General features: G+C 36.9%; 1 protein-coding gene across 3 annotated transcripts in view; it reads left to right on the forward strand.

Moving 5' to 3' along the window:
• The window catches only part of LOC128016971 (disintegrin and metalloproteinase domain-containing protein 10), an 82,993-nt gene that overhangs the window by 5,729 nt on the left and 51,383 nt on the right, over positions 1-25,881 (forward strand). For all 3 annotated transcript variants that reach the window (XM_052601986.1, XM_052601988.1, XM_052601987.1), the window contains exon 2: positions 13,429-13,579. In XM_052601986.1, the coding sequence (XP_052457946.1) occupies positions 13,429-13,579 (151 nt within the window). The remainder of the gene's footprint in view (positions 1-13,428; positions 13,580-25,881) is intronic.

The following is a 25,881-nucleotide window of genomic DNA, read 5'->3' on the forward strand; positions in this document are numbered from 1 at the left end:
AAAGGATTTGTTTTTTTTTTGTCCTAGATATCCCTCCCATATCCTAGATATGTATTTCCCAAGAAGTTATCTGTCAAAATAAAGGACAGGTAACAAATAACAAAGTAGTGGGTGACAAAAATGCATTCTGATTTATTGAAGGAATTTTAAAATATAGGCCTAATATATGAGAATATTGACATTTTGCACATAAATCCATGTAGCCTTGCTCACTAAAATAGACCACTTTTAATACTTTGATGCAAAGTAAACCACAGTTTCTTTAGAATAATATTACACATAATTCATATTATATAAATAATTCTGCAAACCTATTTAATGTGTTAAATCTAAAATATGGTGTAATACTGTGCAGCTTAGAGAAAATATAAGCACAGGCTCATAGGCTTGACATTTATCCTGTCTGAATTCGTTCTAAGAAATGCACATAACTTCAGAAGTACTAAACGTTCATCTGTATTATATATTTCACATATATATATATATATATATATATATATATATATATATATATATATATATATATATATATATATATATATAAAATATTAAATATTTCAACTACACTGTTTTTCATTTCATTTTCATTTTCCCCGAATGCAGCCGTCAAATGTAACACATCAGTAAGGCAAAGCTGACATCTATTTGCGAAAATGATACGATAACTTGTGGTTAAAGCACCCCTCAGCAGTAAAAAGCTGCAAATGCACTTTACAAATGCGGCGGCATGCATGGCGGTAGAACCATCATTTTGGATGGCCACCTACTGTATGTGGACAGTTTCTGGCATTTAACCACCAAAACAAAAATATGAGGTGCAAAAACTTAATGTGCTTGTGACAGGTACAGTTTCACGGCAAGACTTGCAAAATATCCAGTGGATAAAAACAGCAAAAAAGATATTGTTGATACTTCATGAGAGCAATAAATGGAATACAGATTTATAGAGGAAATGGTTTCCTCGCCAGTGCTAGTCGCAGACAACAATGGGTTTTCATGTGAAAACAGGATAAGCTTTTGAGTGGAACATGACAATTCATTACAATTCAGAAGTATATTTTTTCAGATCAAGTTAAAGTAAGACCACCTGTGTTATGTTTATTTAAAATATGGTAAATTTTACGGCTGGATGGTATATCGAGTTTGAACGATATATTGATTATTTTATTTATAAGTGATTCATATTATATGATATGATGCAAAAACGTTGATATCAATATACAGTAGTTTAATATATATGAGCGCATCTGAAAATATTGTGAGGACACAGACTGAGCTGCTGCAGAGAAAGTGCTTAATCCAGATTGTTCTTAACATATGCCAAGCTTCATATTAAGGCCTTTAAAAACTGGCAAGGCATACGTTTATAGTTTCGTTTCACAGTAGTCTAAGCGGCTCGGCCCATCATATGCTCAGACAGAATGGCTGCATTTGCTTCTGACTGAGACACAGGCTACTTGCCCTGTTTAATGTGTTTGAGATGTGCTTTCTTCCTGAATGCATAACTTACATAGCACATATAACAGTTTATCCTTCATCTGTAAATGTTAGAAAGCCATGGGAATATTTACATTTTTCTGTCAGAAGTGCATGAGCCTTCTGTTCTGGGATTCTCCACTAAATTTATTAAATTTTAAATAGTGTTCCTGTAGCTCAATTGGTAGAGCATTGTGCTCTCAAGCGCAAGGTTGGGGGTTTGATTCCTCGGCAATACATGATAAGTAAAAATTGACAGCCTGAATGCACTGTAAGTCGCTTTGGATAAAAGCGTCTGCTAAATGCATAAATTTAATTTAATAAAAAATTTCAGTGAACGAGCACCACCTCGCACAGACAGAGCTCAATTAAATAGGAGCGCTATAATTATAATCACACAAGTAAGTCTGTTTTTATTAGGGGTGTCACGATTTCGATTTTAAACCGAAATCGATCGAAATTAAGTCACAGTCTCGAACTTCGAATTAAAAAATGGAATCGTCGATGCTTTCACGCCCCCATGTTGTATGACGGCAAATCAATGTCAAAAATAACCGAGCATTCAACTGATGCTGGCGCGCGCTATAGGGCTTCCGCGAGAGGAAAACTGAATCGGATGCGAAGAAACGGGAGCCCGCGAGCTCATTTCAAACTTTCACACGCGCGTGACATGTACTCTGCGCGCAATAAAAGCCCTCGCGTGCGCATGCTCATTCCCCACATCCTCGCGCTCGATCATCTCACCTCTGCTCGCTCGAACAATTTTATTTTTGTCAGTCGTGGGGCGGGCGGATCTCAAATGTCATTGGTTATTCCCCTTTTCCTAAAGTCAGTATTCGACGCCTGTTAGAAAATGATTAATAATTCACTTGACTTGACCCATGACTTCATCAGTGGACCAGATACATGCGAGTAATCATTTCTTTTGCTTGTTTAATTTATTTTTGTCTTTAATGTAATTTAATGCATTGTTTATAGAGTAGATCTTTTGTAGATACTTGATTAACTGGAATTCTTCTGATTGCTAGAGATTGCAGTCTTGTAATAAGAGATACACATATTTTACAGACTGTAATGATGCACACACACACACACACACACACACACACATACTGTACATACATACATAATATATATATATATATATATATATATATATATATATATATATATATATATATATATATATATATATATATATATATATATATAAATAAATCTAAATGAATGACAGTGAAGTGTTTAACAAGCGTTTTATCTTTAATCTTTTAAATAGATACATCGTAATATTTGAAGGTTAGTTTAGTCATTTTTTATTGTTTTTGTTTGTTTTGTTATGAACTTGAATGTCATCTTTTGTGACTGCACTTACAAAAGAGAAACTGGATGGCAGTTTATTTTAAGTTTTCAATTGACTAAAGATATAAGTTATTGTTACATTATGTTGTTAATAAAAGTTTTAAATTTGACAATGTAATGTGGTACATTGCAAACAAAGGTCAGATATTATATTACATAAAAGTCTAGTTTGAAAAATGACAATCTGTGCTTTAAAGAGAATAAATGTAAAAATCGAGAATCGAATCGAACCGTGACCTTAGAATCGAAAATGCAATCGAATCGAGGATTTGGAGAATCGTGACACCCCTAAGTTTTTATGATAGCACTGGCTGTAAAGAGACTTAGTTTAGTGAATTTAACTTCTGCTTTAAAAGCCTTATTTTTGTTTTTAGATTGTAATGTTACAATTTTAGAATGAAATGTGATTTTAACCCTTTTTTGTACATAAATATAAAGGCTTACATGGTTACAGTAACTTTATTTGTTTTCATATGCATTCATATGGATTTTTGTTTTTTGAAAATACAAAGATATATATTGGATATCGCAAATCAGCCAAAAAATACAGAGATATGATTTTATTGCCCATATCGCCCAGCACTGGTACATTTGTAGTAGGGTATTCTTATCTCTGAGTCTATAAGGTTGTCTTGCTCATATATCTAAAAGATGCACATTATAAAAAACGCTGTGCATTTTCACATTTTGTATGTTCAACTTTGGTGCTATTTTTACCAAATGCTAGATATGAATAATAAATAACTGAAAGCAGAGTTGACTGATAACCTCCTCTCTCAGACCAATGCAATCAGCACTATATGTGTTTGTAGGGTTGCTTTGTTATAAGAGGTTTTACATTTAAAAATTAAATTTTCCGTCCATCATAATATTGGCTTTAGTTATTTTTGTTGTGGTTTTGAGGTGTTTGTCATAGTAAGAAAAGTGAATACCATGCAGTGAATTCACATCACCACTAAAACTGCTTTATCCTACCTCTAAATTATAAATCAAAGAGGTAATGAGCTGTGATCTGCTCTTTTGTCTGGCAGAACAAGAACAAACACATATGCACAGGCTCAAAGATGCCTAGTATTGTTAATGATGTGATGAACATCACCTCATATTCAGTCTACAGAACTCTTGTTTTCACAGAAAGTTGATCATGTTTGTGACCAGTGTTTGCGTTTTGAGATAACCACCGCAAATGACACCCCCAGAAAAAATGAAAACTTTGTTTTAATGCTCCAGGGTGTCCCTCTCCTGTTTCTCTTCTCAGCTTCACCCACCCCCACGGTCAGCACAAATGATGTCCATTACTTAGAATTGTTTGAAATTATTATTGAAATTATTTACTTGTTAAAGTGATTCCAAGAGGCTTCCATATATATGTAATATATGTCTCTTTTGTCTTTTTTTTTTTTGTCATCAGTAAATGTAGAATGTAATTTTGACGGTCTTACACTTTTATGGATATTCTGCCAGTCAATAATCAGAATGTGTAATGAGCCAATACAGTAATTTGGGTTCAATGTGTATTAGGTTTGCACAGTATACCGGTACTACTATGGCCCTGTGCCCACCAAGGTGTTTTTTTCCAGAGACTAGCATATTGTTTTAATTTTCATTATTGTTCGCATTTTTTCAAATGTTTTTTCTTGGCTCAGAGAGTTGAAGAATGTTCAGCTTTGGGTAAAACACAGCACTCATCACTCTTACTTTTTGTCAGCGGACTAGTAATCACAGTGGAAGAAGGGCGGGACTAATATCGACCAACCATCACACCCTGCTTGTACTACGACTTATCTGATATAGTGGATAAGTTAATATTGCTTCTCTCCAAGTATTTATGTCTTTAACAGATGGAAACGCAGGACTACCATATTATCGTTATGAAAAATAATTCTTGGCAAAACATTTCATTTGCGATGCGTCAGCCATATTACTTCAGCAAATATTCTGTGTCATAGCAAACGCATCATCTCAACTGAAAAAAACCACACCCATCAATGCCCTCAATGCTCACATCTGGGCATTTTCATCCAATGGCTCCAAAATACCGGTGGTGCCACTGTATTTGAATACCCACTCTTTAAACGGTAGCATCGTCATTCTGGTTCTACCGTAAGTAATATTGAATGTGGGGTAGCTAAAATGTTCATACTCTTGTGCCTGCAAATAAACTATTTTAGAATAGTTCTGCATCCCTTCTGAAGGTGCTATGTCTGTGTTCGCTGTGTTGCTTTGACCATTTAAACATGTTAATTACACAACCAGTGTTTTAGTGTACTGTCTCTGGAAATATCAACAGTGATTGATCAGCCTTTATTTATGTATTGTAGACTTTATTTCTGGGTGAAGCAAAATTTGCTGAAATATTCACGCCATAGGCTACAGTAAGAGGGCATGTTTTATTTGTCCATCACATGTGTGTCACAGTTGAATTTGTTACTATAGCAACATCAGATCAAACAATCATTGTAAAAACAAAAGAAAATTTCATTATGTTTAGATCACAAGAAAATTAAGTCATGATAACGAGAAAACAACTCCGGTTATGTCGAGATCGCAAGAAAATTAAGTCATGATAACGAGAAAACAACTCCGGTTATGTCGAGATCGCAAGAAAATTAAGTCATGATAACGAGAAAACAACTCCGTTTATGTCGAGATCGCAAGAAAATTAAGTCATGATAACGAGAAAACAACTCCGGTTATGTCGAGATCGCAAGAAAATTAAGTCATGATAACGAGAAAACAACTCCGGTTATGCCGAATTCGCAAGAAAATTAAGTCATGATAACGAGAAAACAACTCCGGTTATGTCGAGATCGCAAGAAAATTAAGTCATGATAACGAGAAAACAACTCCGGTTATGTCGAGATCGCAAGAAAATTAAGTCATGATAACGAGAAAACAATTCCGGTTATGTCGAGATCGCAAGAAAATTAAGTCATGATAACGAGAAAACAACTCCGGTTATGTCGAGATCGCAAGAAAATTAAGTCATGATAACGAGAAAACAACTCCGGTTATGTCGAGATCGCAAGAAAATTAAGTCATGATAACGAGAAAACAACTCCGGTTATGTCGAGATCGCAAGAAAATTAAGTCATGATAACGAGAAAACAACTCCGGTTATGTCGAGATCACAAGAAAATTAAGTCATGATAACGAGAAAACAACTCAGGTTATGTCGAGGTCTCTGCAAAGCTTTGCTGTTCAGAACTTATATTTTCTGTTAGAGATAAGTTAACAACTCCAACTAGAGAAAGAAACCAATATTATAGTCTAATAGACCTTTAATTGTGTTCCAGGGACAAATTGCCAGTCCCTTTTGCCACCGTATCACTTTCAGCCAGCTTAAGCTCTTTGTAAAGAGAGGAGAGTTCCCAGGCTTACCTACCTGACAATAAGTCTGTTTTTCTAAGTTTGACATGAATGAAGTGGAGCCCAGCTTACCTTAAACAAGTGTAGTCCAGATCTTGGCATAATAATAAAAAATTGTTTTCCTGTGCTATTAAACACCCACCAACAACTGCCTACAGCTTGGTTCCGAGACAAAAACTGATTTTTTCATAATATTCTGTCTTGACAAGTAGTTCAGAACTTCAAACTTTATTGGTATGATGCACTGGGCAAAATACAGACTTGGTTTTTGATTTAACTTTTATTTTTAGAGGTTTTTTTTTAGGATGGATAGTATTCAGATCAAGATCAAGATCAAGCTAGATCAAACCAATACCAGAAACCCTGTAATTATTTTATTTTTGTTTTCTACGGTATAATAACGGCCTGGGACAGTGTTGCCTCCTTGTGGAACATCTGATTACTGCAAAAATAATTAAAAGCACATGTGAGACCTAGAAAATCGGGTGGTGCATGTACAGTACAAGTGTACTATTCTGCACTGTACGCTGTCCTGCGCACTTGTGTAAAAAAGAAAATTATATTTTGTTCTTTAGTCTGAGTTTTCATTTGCCATATCTGTGGTTTCTCCACAGAGCCCTGCCTATAATCTCATCTATGGTATAGGTTGTAGGAATGTTAGTGTGAAGGTCCCAGGCTCTGTCCTAGCATGATAAATAATAGCCAAGCTGTTTCCACTTCCTGTAATTTTCTGTCTGGATACCACAAACATTTATACAAACTGGATATACAAACATTTAAGTGAAATTGATTGTAATTTTCAGTGGAATGTTTCATCCTGCATTCATCTTGTGTTCTCAATTAAATTTGTTTAGTCAGTAGTGTTGGTGGCATTATGCAATTCACACAACCTGATTATATTCTAAATAGTTAACTATTCCTGTATCGGCTGAGCTGTAAAAAATGGAGTTGTTGTGCATCAGTCAGTATAGTATTCTGAATTGAAAACTCTTAGTGTCCTTTTTATATTTGCAAACAGTGTAGAGGAATCCTAAGTATTTATTGTTTAATTTATTTTTTCTGTTGAAAGACTTGAGTAGCGATATGAACAGACAAGTTGTTTATCATTATTATTATTATGAACAGGTTTTCATTTTATCAACACAAAATGTGAACGTTCATAAAATTAGAACTTGAACTCTGTTGCCTCAAACTGGTTCCAAACATTGTTGCAAAACTCTATTACTATTTCAGATAAATGCTGTTGTTTTGAACATTCTATTTTTATCAAAGAATCATATAAAAAACAAATATTACATTTTCACAAAAAAATAAAATAATTATAATAAGAAATGTTTCTTGAGCACCAAATCAGCGTATTAGAATGATCTGAAGGACCATTTGACACTGAAGACATGAGTAATGGTTTCTGAAAATTCAGCTCTGCCTAACAGTAGATAAATCTTCTACACCTTCCAATATGGTCCAAGGCGGAATGGCATGTCATATGAGAGCACCTCAGATTTCAGCTGATTATAGATGTGATGCGAAAAGTGGCTGCAATAAAATATGTGTCATTACAGGCTGTTGGAAGTTCTGTGGATAATGGATATAGAATATATAAAAACATGTAAATAACTTGCAGTTTTCCGTTCGGTTATTTTCGACAACTAAACTTTTCCATCATTCAGTGGTGTTGTGCGTTACTGTTCTGACAGCTCTAGCTTTTGTCCTCACATGTGGGGTAATTTAGGCAGAAATGAGGCAGCTATTGTTTGTGCTTTTACAAAAGAGCTCAGTGTCCAACCTCCTTTCAAAGAGTCAGGCCTTTCTCTTAGTGTCTGTGCATACTGAAAAGCCTCTAAGATTCTCATTGACCCTGAACTATACATATTTCATCTATAAATGCGTCTGTTCAGGCCTATCCTGAACAGGCCTTAGAACTCGTATTTGTCCTGACTTTGTCCACTGCAGTTATAGTGATCTAAATCAGGACTTTGCATTGTCAACCTAGATTTCATACCTAATGCTTTACCCAGTTCCCTTGTAACATTTTCCTCCTGAAATCTACAGTCTGTCATATAAATAACAAATCAGTAATTATACTAAATTTACTGTTTAGTCATATTTTATAAGTTTTTTTTGTTGTTGTGTTCATCCACAAAGGCGGTATAAAATATTCTTTCTTTTGATATGGTGCTGTGTAGAATAGCAGAGCAGAAAACGCTGATCTGTAGAAGACCGACTCACCTCTTTGACTTAGCTAATAGAGCAAAATAGTCCCGTTTGCTTTTGATGAAACATCACTTCCCTGTCATTACACCTTTATGCTTCTCAGCAATGGTTCACTGGCTGTCTCTGGTTCAAGGGAACAGGGCTGAAGTTGAGCGAGCAAATGACTAGGGTTTTTTTTTAAGCAAAGTACCAAGTTCCTATGGAAATAAGGCCAAAACGAGACAGTTGTCCATTAGTCCATAGATATAAATGTCCTTGTCTCTCAAGAAAACTATGTGATTAAAGCCAACCTTGAAACACCTCGTACGTTTGAATAATTTGACACTGTTGTTGTTGATGTTGTTCTTTTTCTTCTTCATATTGTTTTGTGCACTCAACATATTATCTTCTGCCTATAAAGACACTATTTTAAGGCATCATAGGCTGGCAGTCTCTTTTAGCATTCATGAAAACAAATGCATACAAAATCTGCACTTCACATCTTTTTGAGTTTAGGACGCTTTGAAAAATCGTGATTAGCTTGTGGTAAGAAAAGTGGTCAAATACGACAGACGCTCAGCAATGCAGCTGTGTGAAAGGTCAGTTCTGTTAAGTGACTTCATAGATTTTTAACAGAATTTTGGTGCTGATGTTTGAATTGTTGTCGATTGTGATAGTGAGTTTCTTGTGTGAAAGTAGCACCCCATCACTCTTCTTCTTGGTCAAATAGCCCTTGATGCCTTCAGTGTGAATCTACAATTTTCATGAAAATAAAGAAAACTCTTTGAATGAGAAGGTGTGTATCTGTAGTAGGTGTGTGTGTCTGTACTGTATATATATAATTTTTTTTTTTTTTTTTTTTTTTTTATGCATTTAGCAGATGCTTTTATCCAAAGCGACTTAAAGTACATCCAGGATATACTTTCAGGATATAATTCAGTTGTGAATCCTAAAAATGTCAGCAAGTCACTTTGGTAATAGATGTAGTGTATAATATCTAATAAATCTTCATAAGCGAACTGTCTAATCTTGACCATATTAAGCACTCCAAACAGGACTGATAAATGTGCCGACCTGCTAAACCATGAAGGTAACCAATGACGTGAAGTCATGTAATCAAGCAGTTGACTGAACCTTTATTTCAGCCTGCACAGAGTACTGAATGTAGAGGGCTAAAGAGAGAAAAACACTGAGGGGGGAAAAAGTTGGTTTCGAGAGTGAGATAGATAGAGGAGAGCTGGGGAAGTGGAGCACTAATGTGTGTGGAATTGGAATGAGTGTTGGAGCGTTCTGCTCCTCTAAGGCAGGATTGCTTCTGATTTCTGCTCTCTCTCTCTCTCTCTCTCTCTCCACAGCAATATGAGAGGAGGATTTTATCACTTCTTTACAGGTGGACAAACAGTCTGCACTGATACTCCCAGCCAATAGACATAAACTCACACATACTCTCTCTGCCTTCCTTCCACTCACTATGTGCCAATTGTGCAGTTTGCTTCTGGCCGTGTGTTTTGATTTATTTTATTATGGTTTTATCTCACAACCCGAGCATCTTTTAAGGATAGGGAAAGTGTAATCTAGCGGCAGTGTTTTATGATTAAAGCTGTGCATCAGCTGCAGCCCATCAGGTCAGATGTTTCTGAACATTTGCTGAGAAAGCTGCTCTGCTGTTTCAGTTTTATTTGTTGTGTTTCATAGGATAGACACTGATGATTTTTCTCTTGAAATGACACTTTGGTAATTGGAGACTGACATGCAAGAATTAAAAAAATAAATAAATAAATCTCTCAACTAATGCTGTAAAATATACCCAAGAGTCAATAGCATGGAAGGTTGAAATTTGCTCATTTGTGCACTTCAAATATACTCAGTAAAGTTTATAATACTAACTTTAACTTAAAATTGCATCTTGTGTCCTTGATTACATTTGTTCAGTCTGTATAAGTCTTTGGTATTAATTTATATAAGATAAACCTACGAGCTTCATTTAATAGTTTCCCATCTGAGAGGGTTTTTTAGTGCCAGTGGCTACATAGTTTTATGCCACAGAGCTTCTCTTAAACCAGAGACAGTAGACAGACTTGTGTTCTTGGCTAAAAACTTCTAAAAAATAAAAAATAAATACTTATCCCAGTTTAATTATTTCCCCCAGTTGCACAGTGTAAACTGTGATTTGCTTGCGTAAAAAAGTTGAAAGAATTAACATTCTGTACTTGTTTTGCACTACTTGAGTTTTGTATACACGTTCATTTAAAAAAAGCAGTAAGTGATTACTTGGTCTAGAATTTTTTTTTTATTTCAATGTAAATGCAAACATATTGAGATATATTGAATATCATAAAACTTTTGACAATATCGAGATAAAAAAAAAAAATATATATATATATATATATATAATATATATATATAAAACGCCCCGCCCTAGTTCTCGCTCATTATATACATTTTTGCAAATTTTGAAAACAGAAAAAGTTACATAGTGCTGCTTTAAAATGAAGCCATCTGTCACTCAACATTAATCAGCACCAGAACAGCATTTAATATTTAAATATTGTAATAAAATGGACAGAATTTGAAATCTGAGACTTTTTCATGTCAAAAGTAACAAATCACAAAGTTTATTGCAATTTATTGATTTGGAGGCACGCTACAATGTTCCATTGATTATCTGACAGGATGGACTAATTGATTCTTGATATTTATAAATCGATATCGTTTCATAAAACTGAGAGTTGATTAAAATTGAGAAATCAATATTTTTTTTCCCAGCCAGTTTAAATAATATTACAGCATTTTTTAGAACTTGCTGTATTGTCAGTGTACTTGTGTAAGCTTATGAAAGCAGTTGATAAACAATTGAGAAGAAAAAATAAAATGCTTCCTGGAAAGAACATGCAGCGATACAGAGCCCTGAGGCAACTCTTGAACACTAGATTGTAGCAGTAACTGGCCTGTGATATTCAGTTTTTGAGGCATAAATCGGTTCGGACCATCTCCAGACATGACCTTACCTGTCAGCGCTGATGGCCCTCTTGCACAGCTGTTATTCTGCTCTCAGAGTAAAAGGAACCGCTCTATTCAAGCCAATTAAGGCGTATTGTCTTATCAGACATGGTTGGAGCCCAGGGGAGCTACAGTTAGATTCAAAACAGGAAAGGTTGGTTCTCTGTGGGTTGTGTTGACTGATTGAAAGCCAGTGTCAAAGTTCTTCCTCTGAAAACGACAGTCTTATTAGTCATATTTGTCTTGAAGAATCGTATACACTGTCAGACCACATTGCCCTGTCCAAAATAATTAGAGTATATACTGTAACTGTCTTCATCCTGTCAAGATTTCAGGATTGTTAAGAAAAGGGACTAGAAAAGCTGTTTGTGAGATGAACTATATGGATCGCTGTGGGTAATTCATGCATGCAACTGTTGTTTGAGCAGATACTGTGCAAAGTAAATACTTCATGCTAAGGTCAGGCTATTCTTAGAATAAAAACTACTGTGCCAAGAAGTAGCTTTTTGAGTCTGCGGAAGGATGGGAGGAGACACATGAACACTGTACTTTCCCACGATAGAAGAGGAAAATATAAGTGCCCTCATATGACAGTATAGGCCTAGTTATTTTTTTCTCTTTCTCTATGTTCTCAGTTCCTCTTATTAATAAATGTTATGACAGTATAAGGTCAGCTTCACACATACGCCACACATATTCATATTTATGCCCATTTTTACAGATTACTGTGGAAGGATATAGCGGCCTGTTTTCAAAAGGAATTGCAAATCTAGCATTACCATTTGAGTTTTCGCTTTTTTATGAACGCACAGTGACTGCCAAAGTCCTTTTGCAACTGTATTTCCCATGTCTTAAGAGTTATGAGCCTGTCATATTTAAATAGCAATATTAATTACCACATCTGCTTTTTCACTCTCTATGTGTTGCAGTTGTAATCTGTCAAACTCAAATGGAATCACAATTCCTTTAGTATTTAAATTTCTGAAGTCCTTACATAGAAATCTATAAATAAGTGTCGGGGTGGGACTATACTATGGGTCATGTTTGTATTGCGAAGGTGATGTCACTGACAGATGATTGAACCTGGGTCTCTTTATATCTTTGGCACCTCACACGATATCTAATTCCTTCATTTTTACCACAAATGCAGCGACTATATCCTGCTAACAGCGGGACCCACAACGATACGCTCAATGGGTCAATATTCGCTATTAATGAAACGCTTTTCATAAAGGAAGCTCCAAGACCGCAATCAATTCATAATCACTTTTGCTGGGCAGTGACATTGCTGGACATATATTACTGATTGAGTTGGTTACTCCAAGTAACCATTTTATAATTTATGACTGTTATTTTAGGAATAAATGTAGTGTGGTGAACTGGAAATCACTTTTTTTTTTTGGCTCTAGATGGTGCCTCTTTCCGATGTAGTGCCCTGGGCACATGTCCAGTCACCCATTTGGTTAAAACAGCCCCAGAAGATCCACAGATGTATTACGCAGTAATAACATATAACTCTGTCAGTGTGAAAGCTCGGTGCCCTAGTGTAATGCTGATTTCCTTACACGCTGCAGACAAGGGATGTGTAAAATGCCCCAAACCTTGTAATTTAGAGATAATGAGTCACCATGTTGCAGCTCAAAGTGTAATTCCAACAGTCACAAAGGTTTATCCTCACTCTGTCTCCACAGTTTGCTTGTTACATTTCTGCACCAAGTCTTGTGTTCAGTAATTGCTAGTCAGATCATAAACCTTTCACTGATTTTCATCAATCAATCAATCAATCAATCACCTTTATTTATATAGTGCTTTAAACAAAATACATTGCGTCAAAGCTCTGAACAACATTCATTTGGAAAACAGTGTCTCAATAATGCAAAATGATAGTTAAAGGCAGTTCATCATTGAATTCAGTTATGTCATCTCTGTTCAGTTTAAATAGTGTCTGTTTTTATTTGCAATCAAGTCAATGATATCGCTGTAGATGAAGTGATTCATCTCTCCTTTTCTCTTCCTTCTTTTATTCTGTAGGTCAGTATGGAAAATCCCTGAGCAAGTATATTCGACATTACGAAGGCCTGTCCTACGACACAGATGTCTTACACAGCAAGCACCAGAGGGCTAAAAGAGCTCTGTCTCACCAGGACCAGTTCCTGCACCTGGACTTCCACGCTCACGGCAGGTCAGTCAAAACTGTCTTGGTCTTTCTCCTCAGTTGTTGTGTTCAGGAAGAATGGATGTGTCTTGTTTTGTTTTAAAGGGGTCATATGATGCGACTTCAAGAATTTCTTTCTCATTGGAGTGTTACAACTATTTGTGAATAGATAAGATCACTAAAATTGCAAAGACTGAAGTCTCAAACCCAAAGAGATATTTTTAATAAAGGTTTAGACTCAACCACATCCTGCTAAAATGCCTTGTTTAAACACGCCCCCACATGTCTATGTCACGTTGTGGGAAGATTTGCAAAACGCCACCCAAATGTTCATGCAAACAAAGAAGGCGTTCATTTTTATTCTCGCTCTTGCCGCCGGCGCCATGTTGTGGAGACGCTGTTTCTCAGTGAAGGCGAAAATACTTCGTTTGGCCTTCCAAAATAGGACACAACTTGAAATCAGTGGTTAAGTTGTATTTACAACACTGTTCCAGAACAGTTCAACCCAAATCAACCCAACCCCCAGTTCAACAAGGCCGAAGCCGAAACAAAACAAAATAAAATAAAACGCCAGACCTATTTTTTAGCCTTGCTGAGCAGAAAGAGACCTCTTTTTTAAAAACATTAGTATAGTGCAGATCCCAATTTGAATACTGTGTGAATGTTATAATAAATCTATAAATAGAGCTGTTGTAGGGTAATTATTATAATAATTATTATTGTCTAAGTTTTTTATTTTATTTTACAGTATGAAAGTTAAATTACAATACTATCACTTATGAATATCGATGGAGTTGTTGCTTTTTCACTGCTTTTATTTTGGCAGAAACCCGCAGGAAGATCTCTGTGCTTCTTTTTGTTGACAACAGATGTTTTGTTTGTCGCACATATCACATTGTCACATGCCTTTAAAAAATTCACAAATATAAAAAATATTGCTGAGCAACTGACAAGCTTTGGCGTTTGAACCCTGGTCCCGCAAGCTCGCACTAGAGCTGAAGATCTTTGCCCGAACCCAACGGGTTCGGTCGGGTTCGGGCTTAATTTCTATCATCTTACGCGGGCTCGGGCCGGGCTCTGGCTTGCGCTCCAGTTTGCGAGGTAAACAAGCGGTCATGTGATGTGTTTCGATTAGCGCGAGAAAGATGCGAAAATGAATGCTGAGCAGGTGTAACGGAGGCTTGCCTCTGGTGATTACGTTTTGGTTGCACCAGCAACTAAAGCAAACTCTGAGGTGTGGAAAAGTTTTGACCATGCTTATAATGAGAATAATGAGTGAATAATGACGCACCATCAGTGAGCGCAGGAGCGCGCTGAAGACATCTACAGTGGATTCAATCATTTTCCTCCACAAAAACATGTAGACCTAGCCTAATCTCTGTGAGTAAAGGTTTTTCAAATGATAACTAAATATTCATTGAGTCTTAAATGCATAATGTTGACAGAGTGTTTACGCTAATGTTGGCATTATTCTTTTATTAAATAAAGCAAATCCGGCGGAGCCTTTATCTTAATTTCGTTATTGCCAAATACCCATCTTAATTTAAAATTTATCTTAATTTAATTTTTTTTAAATGACTCGTTTTTATTGGTGCGTTGGTCTATTTATAGGTTAAATGAGCCTATGTCTAGAATGCTGAGATGTTACGATGTCACAGAGGACTTATTTTATTTCTTTATTCCAACTTCCAAGTGGTTTAGTCTACGTTAGTTATGAGTAAATTATGTTAAAACATGAATAAATTGCTCATTGTTGGCAAAAAGCAAAAGAGCTGTGTGCGTGCGCACATTTGAATAATGTCGGGCTGTAAACGGGTTCGGGCTTTAAAAAAGCTGTCAATCAAAATGTACTTGTCGGGCTCGGGCCGAAACCTGTCGGGCTCGGGTCCTGTCGGGCCTAACTTTTAAGGCCCGATTACAGCTCTAGCTCGCACTGTCAGAGTGCATGCAATTTGTGTGTGCATTAGAAAATATAACATTCTGGAGTTTATTTACTAATTGTTTGAGGTAATTATGGGATTTCAGTCATCACACAGTAACCCAACCACCAGCATCAGCCACCTCTTATTCTCATCAGATATGTGATGCAGCACTAAACAGTACTTCATTCTTGTAATGATTTCTGCATTTTTCTCTGATAATTGTAAATACTTTCACAGTCCCGTGTAGTCATTGTTCAGTACATATTATTCTGCCTTTTTTGCTTATTCGGCCGAGCACCGGAAGAGATTCTTTTGCTGTTTTCGGCGGAATAATTTTGGTTGCCGAATATTTGGTGTATCCCTAGTTTACACATTTAAAGGATTTGCCACTGGTTCAAATGTGAGTTTTGGGCACTCACAGTGTAGAGTAGCGCTTTCTGTTTGACGTTTCTCAGATCACAATAAAAATATGTCCCCACTGGATGCATATCTTGCGTTCTGTGAAAATGCTGTATTTTTTCCTTTAGGATTGACCCTGGTTTCTTGTGTTCTACCTGAGGTTACACATTTTGCAGAGAATTACTGAATGATGGAGACCCCCAGTGATTCAGCATTCCAGGCAATGCAGAAACAAATTGACAAACAGCCCGCTGACAGAAATCTTCTTGTTTCTGTGTTTTGTGATCATGTCTTTAGCATCGTTCTGTTCACGGATGGTACGACTGGTGCCTCTGAGGCAGTGTAGTAATATGACCAGTCAGCATTACACAGGATATGATTTGCACTATTCTGATACCAGATTTTGTCTTACCATGATATACATTACCCTTATATTTTTATGACATAATATCTCCGTAGTAAATAACCAGTTCATTGCTCACTGTAGTAACTTTAATATAGCTGGCAGCTTTATACTCTACATTCCCCTCTATATTAAATCTACAGATTTTATCTGACACAAACGTTATTTGTAATCAGTTGTTCCCAACCTTTTTCAACTCGCGGCCAACACAACCACACACATATGTTTGCGCGGCCACTGCAAAAAAAAAAAAAAACATTTGACCCTGATATTGTTGGGTTCTTAAAGCTGCAGTCTGTAACTTTTGATGCTCTAGCGGTTAATAAACAGAACTGCTTGCATGTTGCGGAAAGACATTGTAGCCGGAGCTACTTCTCTCTGTTTATGTCTATGAAGAATCACAAAGGTACTGGGTTACTCCGCCGCGGTACCCCCAAAGCAATCTAAAATAGTCCGAATATAAACACTTATTATAGGTGTACCCTAGTGATTCAGGACAGGCTAAAAACACGGTTTGGAAAATGGATTCATGGTGTACTCGCTTATTATATCCCTCCCTTTTGTCGGCAGTAGTGTTCCCTTCTGGGGGTTCGGTGCCTTGCTCAAGGGTCTCACCTCAGTCATGGTATTGAGGGTGGAAGAGAGCCCTGTTCATTCACTTGTTCTGTTTGTTGGTAGACAACTTAAGCCCCTTTCACACTGCACGTCGGACCCGCAATATTCCCGTAACATTGCCTGGTCGCCTTTTGTGTGAAAGCAACCACGTCCCGGAATTGATTACCGAATCGAACCCGGGTCGGGGACATAGTAACATTGCGGTAATCGATCCGGAACGAGCGCTGTGTGAACAAAAGCCAGATCTAATTACGTATCGAAGTGATGACGCGCGTTATCGCGCGACTCTTTTACTGGCTGTTTTGAAGGAAGATCAACGTTCGCGACGAAAACATATGTGCAAACTGTAATGAAGCAGAGATCAGTTAGTTCCTCACTTTCCACGCTGACGCCGAGATCGTTTGCTTGCTTCAGTTAAAGTATAACGTGCCAAGCGTTGTCGACTCGTACATTACACGTCACGCGCTGATGTCACGTGTCGTTACGGGATCTTCAAGGGTTGTGTGTGAAAGCACGCACATATACCGGGTCATCACTGGCAGTGTGAAAGTGCCAAATCTAGCGACCAGGGAACAATTACAGGAACACTTTACCCCTGTATTTGCTGGAATGGCAGTGTGAAAGGGGCTTTAGACAACATTTGCTTGTATGTCAAGTTAAAAAAGTAAGCATAGACCAGAAATTACCACTCAATTGCAGATTACGTACTGTACTGCACTTTTCCTTACACACATTTTTTTGTGGCAAGAACACTCCAAAACAAACACACAAGTCCACATAACCATCTGCTTTATTCTTGCCTGCATGTTTCTGAAAGAGTGTTCAGCAGCCTAATAATAGCACACCCCAAGTGTACTTTTATTTTCACTCTCTCTCTCTCTCTGTCTTTGCATGAAGTGAGACTAAAGGAAAAAAGCAGCTTACAAAGGAAGTACTGTTATCATTGTGTGAGTATACCACAACGGATGCTACATTTAATAGTCATTAAGGAGAAAATGTGGATGACACTAAACATAGGTGAGAACGGGGTCCGAATGTTGTGTGATTCAGTTGCTTAAAACATATTCGGATCTAATCAGAAATCCATGTGACTGCATCATATACATTTATTGCGAAAACTCTTCTGAGACACCAGCTGAAATACTTCTAAAATACTGGTGTAAACAGCAGTCTGTCTCATCTCTATCATCCAAGATGGATGTTGATATAAGTTGTAAACAGGGCCCTTGTTTGCATGATCTCAGAAGGCTATTTCTCCCTTTGGACATCAAAGGTCTCTTTTGAAGCCATTGTACTCAAACATGATGAAGGTCATCTATTGTGAAAGGGGTTCTGAGAGGCCAAAGTGTGAGACAAGTTGATGTTTAAGTGCTTTACAGGATATTTGAGTTTGGCACAGCATATGAAGTTCCCATTTGTCACATGTAATGGAGTGTTTTGTCTTTAAATACATTATTCATGAATCAGTCTTATTATTTTTGAATGCTGAATGAATATAAAGAATAAAAAATTCAGTTTTGGCCGATATAAACTACCAATCATTCATACATACTTTTTTTTCCAATATCTATCTGTCTGTCTGTGTGTGTATAGAAAGAATCAAAATATAAAGGAATAGGTTTAATTTTAAACTGTATTAAAATGGAAAACCGTTATTTATTTGATTTGTGAAAATATTTCACAGTATTACTTTTTACTGTATTTGTAACCAAATAAATGCAGTCTTGGTGAACCTAAGATTTAGTGAAGATTTCATTCAAAAACATTAAATATTGTAACTGACTCCACGTTATTTAACTGTAGTGTACATCTTGAATCTACCAAAATTAATAATCAATACGATACAGATATATTATAGATCACTAAACTATTTATAACACGTGATATCTGACGTACTTTTGTTCACACAGCTCGTTCCAGGACTGAACCTGGCACTGTTATAACCCGGAACATGTTTGCGTTCACACAGAAGGCAATCCGGCAATTTTTCCAGGACCAACGTGCAATGTGAAAGGGGCTCAAGTGAAACACAACATCAGCCAGTGAAAATCCCCCGCATTCTCTCTTGCCCAAATGGTCTTCTGTCCCTATTCTTGGTAAAAAGAGCCAGTGTGTTTTATTGAACAGCTGGATAGTTTGCATATAACAAGCCTCTGTGTTCTCAGTTATCACTGAATGCAGTTTTGTTTAGTTTCTGACATTAACTCAGAAACTCAACCGAAAGTTCAGACACATATGGGATGGGGTGCTTCCAAACAGTTGTGTGGCTGAAAGCAGTGTATTAAGTGAGTGGAATGAATGAGTGGAATGAGTGAGCGAATGTGCGTGTGTACATGTGTGTTACATTTGGTGTGTTTTGTCTATTATTATTATTGGAGCATCATGCCAGAGGTGGAACAGAATGAGCCCTGAAGCTCATCTCTCCAAGGTGAGTCCACAGCCGTACTCATTCACCTCTGCAAGAAGGCTTACGAGTGAATGAATATTTAACAATGCACGGGATTCATGGGGAATCACAACACTGTATGACTTGAGCTTAGTCATTGTGAGTCTTGTGAGTAAATTCTTGCACATCTTTTCCCAGATCAGTCGACCTTTTCTCTCACTGAAAAAGTGAGGTAATCACTGTCCTGTTCCTGCAATGTCACAGGTTCTCACACACGAGTTGCAGTGATTACTTAGTCAAAATGAGCAGTGTATTTACATTAAATTACCGTACATTAGCAGTCACTTTCTTATCCAAGGTGACTTGGAGTATATCATTTATGGCACAGTCCCTCTGAAGCAACCCAACTTTATGATGGCATACTACTGCAGTAAGACAATTGCCTATAACTTCCCCAAGCTCTTTAGGTTTTGGCAAGGCTTTAGGAGACAAAAAGCATAGGCTGACTATGTCATCTCTCAGTTGATTAAAAAAAAAGTCTCCAATTAAACAAAGTTGAACCGAGAGCTTGTGATTTAATCTCTAGGGAAGTAACTATATATATAAGTGTCAAAGTAGCAGGTAGGTAGAGGAGGTTAGTTTGTCATTTTATTGACTGTTTTATGCTTTTCAGCACACATCAGTCTGATCTTATGGGAATCCCTCTGTTATTTGAAGTTTTGGGTTCTTTGGTCTCAAACAATGGTTACTTTGACTGCTAAATGCATACAAATTCCCCAAATTCAATTGCGTGGAGTGGAGTGCATGTACATTTCTCTCTCCACCTTCAATACCATGACTTAGGTGTCCTTGAGCAAGGCATCGAACCCCCAACTGCTTCCTGGGCGCCGCAGCATAAATGGCTGCCCACTGCTCCGGGTGTGTGTTCACAGCTCTGTGTGTGTGCACTTCGGATGGGTTAAATGCAGAGCACAAATTCTGAGTATGGGTCACCATACTTGGCTGAATGTCACGTCACTTTCACTTTCACTTTCACTTTTTGACTGTCGGGTAGAAATATGAGTAGAAGTGCGGATGGAGGGCGCATAACAGGCGCAAGGGGGGCACTCGTGAGCACCCTTCTGAATGCTTAAATGATAAATGGGACACCCTACGGCCTTGTTGACTTACAATGGCTGCCTCATGCGCATCTGTTAAGTCCGCAACACCACAAGTGCACATGAATTATTCCATTTGGGAAAGGACCTGAATGGATGTGCAGTGCACCTGTATGTGATGTACCGTAAACACCCGTAGTGTGAAGGTGCACGACTCGCCATCGCTTTGTCTCACACATATGCAGAGAGAGAGAGAGAGAGAGAGAGAGAGAATTTATGCGCTACATGTAAATAATATTCTTTGTTGTATTTTCCTGTCAAAATAACGGCGTTCCTTTGGTATTCTTCAGCTTTTAAAAACTGCCGTGTTTTCTGGTAGTGGTTGGGGCTAATGTGCAAATGGCAATCTCATTGGCTGGCGCTCTCCTATTATCATCCCCATTTTAATTTCAGCAAATCTGTTCGAGTGAACACACAAAACCATGATTAATATTCATGAATCCAGCAGCTCATTAATCATAGATATCCTTAGTGCATTTTATAGTTCTTATTATTAGCATTTGTATCATTATTATCTTATCAGTATTTTTGTTACATTTGCATTTAGTCATTTAGCAGACACTTTTATCAAAAGCGACTTACAAATGAGGACAACGGAAGCAGTAAAAACCAAAAAAAAGAGCAATATATAACAATATATATATAACAATATATAACAAGTCTCAGTTAGCTTAACACAGTACACATAGCAAGGACTTATATATAATATATATAAAAAAATACAAATACTGATAGAATAGATAAAGAATAGAGCAAGCTAGTGATAGTGTTTTGTTAGCTTTTTTCCCCATTTTTTTTTACAGAAACACTGAATGGACCAAAAAAGCACGTCATATAATGCTTGACTGACTGATGTTAAGAGTGTACTTTTCAGATATTAAAAAAGTGCCATTTTCCGAACATTTATTTGTGCGTGTGTGTGTGTGTGTGTGTGTGTGTGTGTATATAAATGCATCATTTTATTTTTTTATGTTCTTTCTTTCTTTTCTTTTTTTACAGTCTGGCGTGTAAACTAAATACTCATCTTTGTGTACATTTAAAGCTGAAAATGATTGTTTTTGATTTGAAAATATTTTCAAATGCACTTTATTCCTGCTGAATTTCCAGCAGCCATTTCTCCAGTTCTTTCTGAAGGATCAGTATCACGTGACCATTCTAATATGCTGATTTGGTGCTCAAGAAACATTTCTTATTATCATCAATGTTGTAAACGTTGTGCTGCTTAACATTTTTGTTTAATGTTGCATGCATTTTTTGTTTGTCAGGATTCCTTGACGCAGAGAAAAGCTTTTTAAGCTTTTTAAGCTAAGAAAAGTCTAAAGGATCTATTTGGCAGTTTTATCCACAAGTCCAATCACTTAGAAAAGTAAAAGCACAATTTAAAGTTCATGTCTAGTAAAAATGCTGCAACATGAATTACAAAAACAACACTTTCTTGGCAAGCACCACAAAAGATTCTCTCTCTCTCTGTCTCGTTCACTCACTAACACTTTTTCATAATTTCAGTGATCTCTACTGTCCAAATATGTCCTATCTGTAGCAGTATGTGCTGTATAGGAGATGTTGACTCATCACCAGATGCGTTCTTTATGAGTTTTGTACTGAATAGTTCTTAGAAAGCTTTTCCACGGTTAGCAGCTTCTGCACCTGAATCTCTGCGTCTGTCTCTACAGTTGTTCTTATTCATCTACACCTCACTCACTCTCACCATCTCCTCTCTCTGTAGAGTAACTCTTGCTCCACTTCCTCTGTGGCTTCACATCTCAGTGGCTTTTCCTCTGTTTTATAATTGTTTGTTTCTAGGAAATTCTAGGAAAGTGTTTTTTTGTTTGTTTTTGAAGTTTATTATGTGCTTACCAAGGCTGCATGGTTTTGTTCAATTATGTTTTATTATTAAAATATTATTACAATTTAAAACCATTTTCTATGGTCATATGTTTTAGAATGTAATTTTGTTTAATCTCAACATCTTCATGGTTTTTGCCTTTGGTCGTCTCACCGGGTATTGTTAGACAGTATTTTTTTTGTGACGCTACTTCAGTAGGATTCATATTTTATACAACATACCTATTAATTGTGTATAATTAAATAATCACATTTCAGTTCTAGGAATCAGATTTCTCACCAGTGCTTTGCTCTTGCCCGCAGTGTTACAGTTTGCAATTAATTCTGTTGTATTGATTCTGTGTGGCATGCAGCATTGAACACAGACAGACTGGCAAGGAAAGTTGATTCAGGTCTGCTGTGTTCTGAAGAATCAATGGCTTCTCCAGCGTCTCACAATTCATTCCCCATTTTCATGGTTTTTGTATACTCATTGAGAAAGGGTCCAAGTGCATAGCCCTCCAGCAGCCAGATGGGCCGATCTGTGTCTCAGTAATGAGTCCTTAGAATGGAGTGTGGGTAAAAAAAAGGGTAGCTTTAAGGAAGAGAGAAGGACAGGAGGAGAGAAAAGGCCAAAGTCCAGCTCAGAGAAGCCAGAGCCCTGATTTCTGCTGTGATTTACAATGAGCCACAGCAAAACAAACAATCTAAACTCACTCAAGGACTTCTTATCTCCTCTAGCAGTGTTCATTTGGTCATTGTGCCTGCTCGATGTTTCTGCAAATTTTGCAGATTTTCTACATTTTGTGTCAGGTTTATAGGATCACAAATTGAAAATTTGTTGTTGTGTACATTTAATTATTAATTTATTGTTGTTCTATTAATTTGTGCTATTATTAAAACAAAGTTGTGCTTTTATTTACTGTTACTGGTGTTGTTGTAACTTGTAACATTAGTTTTTGTTTCTTCTTCTTATTAATAATATTATAATTTATTTTATTTTCATTAATGTTTTTGTTTTCTTTTAATATATTTATTATTATTAGGGATGCACCGGTTGACCGGCCATAAATCGGAACTGGCCGGTTTTTGCTTAAAATACGCAATCGGCAATCGGCTGGTTTTCGGTCTTCTTTAGGCCGATTTTTCCGGAAGTGCGGCCGCGTGCAGAGACTACATTGTAATCGTTCGCAATGTCATTTATTATTTCGAAATCTGTGCGCAGGACACGGGCAGCCGTTCAGGACTGGAAATGCAGAGCTACATGTCTGAGGCACAGATAGCAGGAGGAAGCGATCAGCCGTTGGTGTACTGGCGCACAAATAAGAGTCCCTTTTCTGCGCGCACCAAAGCTGCGCGAGCTTACTATTACCGGTGCAAGCCGTGAAAGCGAGTAGACAGTGAAGAGATGTTCAGATCAACTTCTCACGTGTTGGATGAGAAACGGAACGGACTAAACTGTGACAACTTTTTTTTTTTTTTTTGGAACTTGCATACACGTTTGAAAAGCCAGAAGTAAACGACAGTTGATTTTTTTTATATTTTACCTTAAAATGACATCGACTTAATTTGATTTAAAAATCACCTGCTGTAGCACACTGAGAAAAAGTGATTCATTCATCCAATTAAAAAAAATTAGGGTAATGATTCACATCTATATTTTTTTACTTGAGAGAATAGTTATTTATTTTTCATTGGCTCAAGTGAAAAAAATATAGATGTGAATCATTACCCTATTTTTTTATTTATTGGATGAATGAAAACAATTTGCATCTTTGTTTTATTTGCACCAACATTATTTGATTTTAACATTTTGGAATAATCTATTTATATAGCATACTTTTATTTAGTCTGTAAATAAAGACATTGGTAAAGACCTTTTTTTATTTTATTTAAAACCAAATTTAAAGACAAAGATACTGAATGCTGATCAAGAAACATCTTATTGAATGTGTGTTGATTGTGTTGTTTGGACTCTATAACTATGCAGTTGTTGCCTTTTGTAACAACAATGAGTTTTACATAGTAATTAACTCAAATGATATATAGGGAATTTGAATAATTAATCAAGAATTTGATTAATATATATCTCAGATGACAGTTACATTTAATTTTATTGATTATGAAAAATAGCTCAATTGCCAATACCAATACTAATCACAGGGCACTGTAATTTACTCATTAATATGTCAATATTACATTCTTCATATCAATTATTGTGATATCTCTTACTGTAAATTATTGCAGATCAAACCGTGGTATGTCCAGCACACCACTATAGACCTATCAATTTTCAATAAAGTTATCACGCCTTATAATTCAAGGAAAAGTATTCTCTGGCCATGAAAATATTATCCTATCCTTATGATAAATTTAGTTTCTAAATTTAGAGCTTGTAGCTAAAGACCAAAACATTTCAGTGACTCGTAATGTGAGTGGGGTGGAGTCCAAAGCCAATCATTTTATATATGGGTTTTTAATAATTCAACTAGTAATACATCAAACTACAAATCACACAGAGTAAATATGCGTACGAAAATACAGACAATAAACATTTAAGACATAACGGAATCCAAATAAAAGAGAGAGAGAGAGAGAGAGCGAGAGAGAGAGAGAGAGAGAGAGAGAGAGAGAGGGAGAAGTGGAGAAAGCGAGAGAGATCACAGAATGAGCTCAGGTATGAAAATCAGTCAGTAAACCTTAGTGGAACCAACAACAAATCAGATCATAACAACACTTTAAACCAGCATTTAAATCTCCATAGAGAAAGTGATACTTGCAGAAGTGTCCCATGTGAGTGTGGCGTGAGATCGGCGTCGAGCTTGTGAGCTTTGTGCGTTGAAACAGCCATGTGCCATGAAACGGAGGCCATGTGACGCGCGTGCACGCTGCGCTTGGCGTGAGCGTGGAGCACGTGGTCCTTTGTTCTGTCCTCGCGCGGTATTTGAAAGGTTCAACAAACATTGTTCCAGAATTCGTCTTCCTTGCGTGGAGAGGCGAATAGTTTAATAAACTTAGTAAAGAAAAGAAAAGAAAACGAACGAAACGAAAGCTTCCAAAGGAGCCATTAAAATGGCTTTTTCTCTCAGCCCCTGTGCTGAGGGGGTTCGCGCTATGAGCGCGGCCTATGGCCGCGCGGAAGCAACGTTGGAGAGCAGCGTGTCCGAGAACGGAGAAGAAGAGCAGAAGAGCAAGAAGAGAGGGTGGACCTTGTTTGGTCGACTCTTATAGATTGAGATGTTCACGCCTCTTTTCGCGTGAACCACCCAATGAACATCCGCGATCTGAAGCGGCGGGAAAGTTCCTTTGTCTCTGGGAACAACCCACCCTAATGATTTAGGACTTGTCCGATTTCATCAGGGATATTCTAGCACGTTCGTAATTCCAGAATAATACATTTTTCATTACTTTACTTTAGATAAGTGGGTCTGTCAAAGCATGACGATTAGAACAAGACTAAACATAATAGGTATATGTGATCAAAACATGAAGTTACATTAAATATGTGTAATTCTACATCTGAAAGATTTGCTTAACACATGATAACACTGCAGATGTTGGGAAACATCTAAATGTACCAAAAGGGAATACGTAATACATTTATACAGCATAAAAACTAACAG

Source organism: Carassius gibelio, chromosome A7 (assembly GCF_023724105.1).
Source record: "Carassius gibelio isolate Cgi1373 ecotype wild population from Czech Republic chromosome A7, carGib1.2-hapl.c, whole genome shotgun sequence".
Classification (NCBI taxonomy): Eukaryota; Metazoa; Chordata; class Actinopteri; order Cypriniformes; family Cyprinidae; genus Carassius; species Carassius gibelio.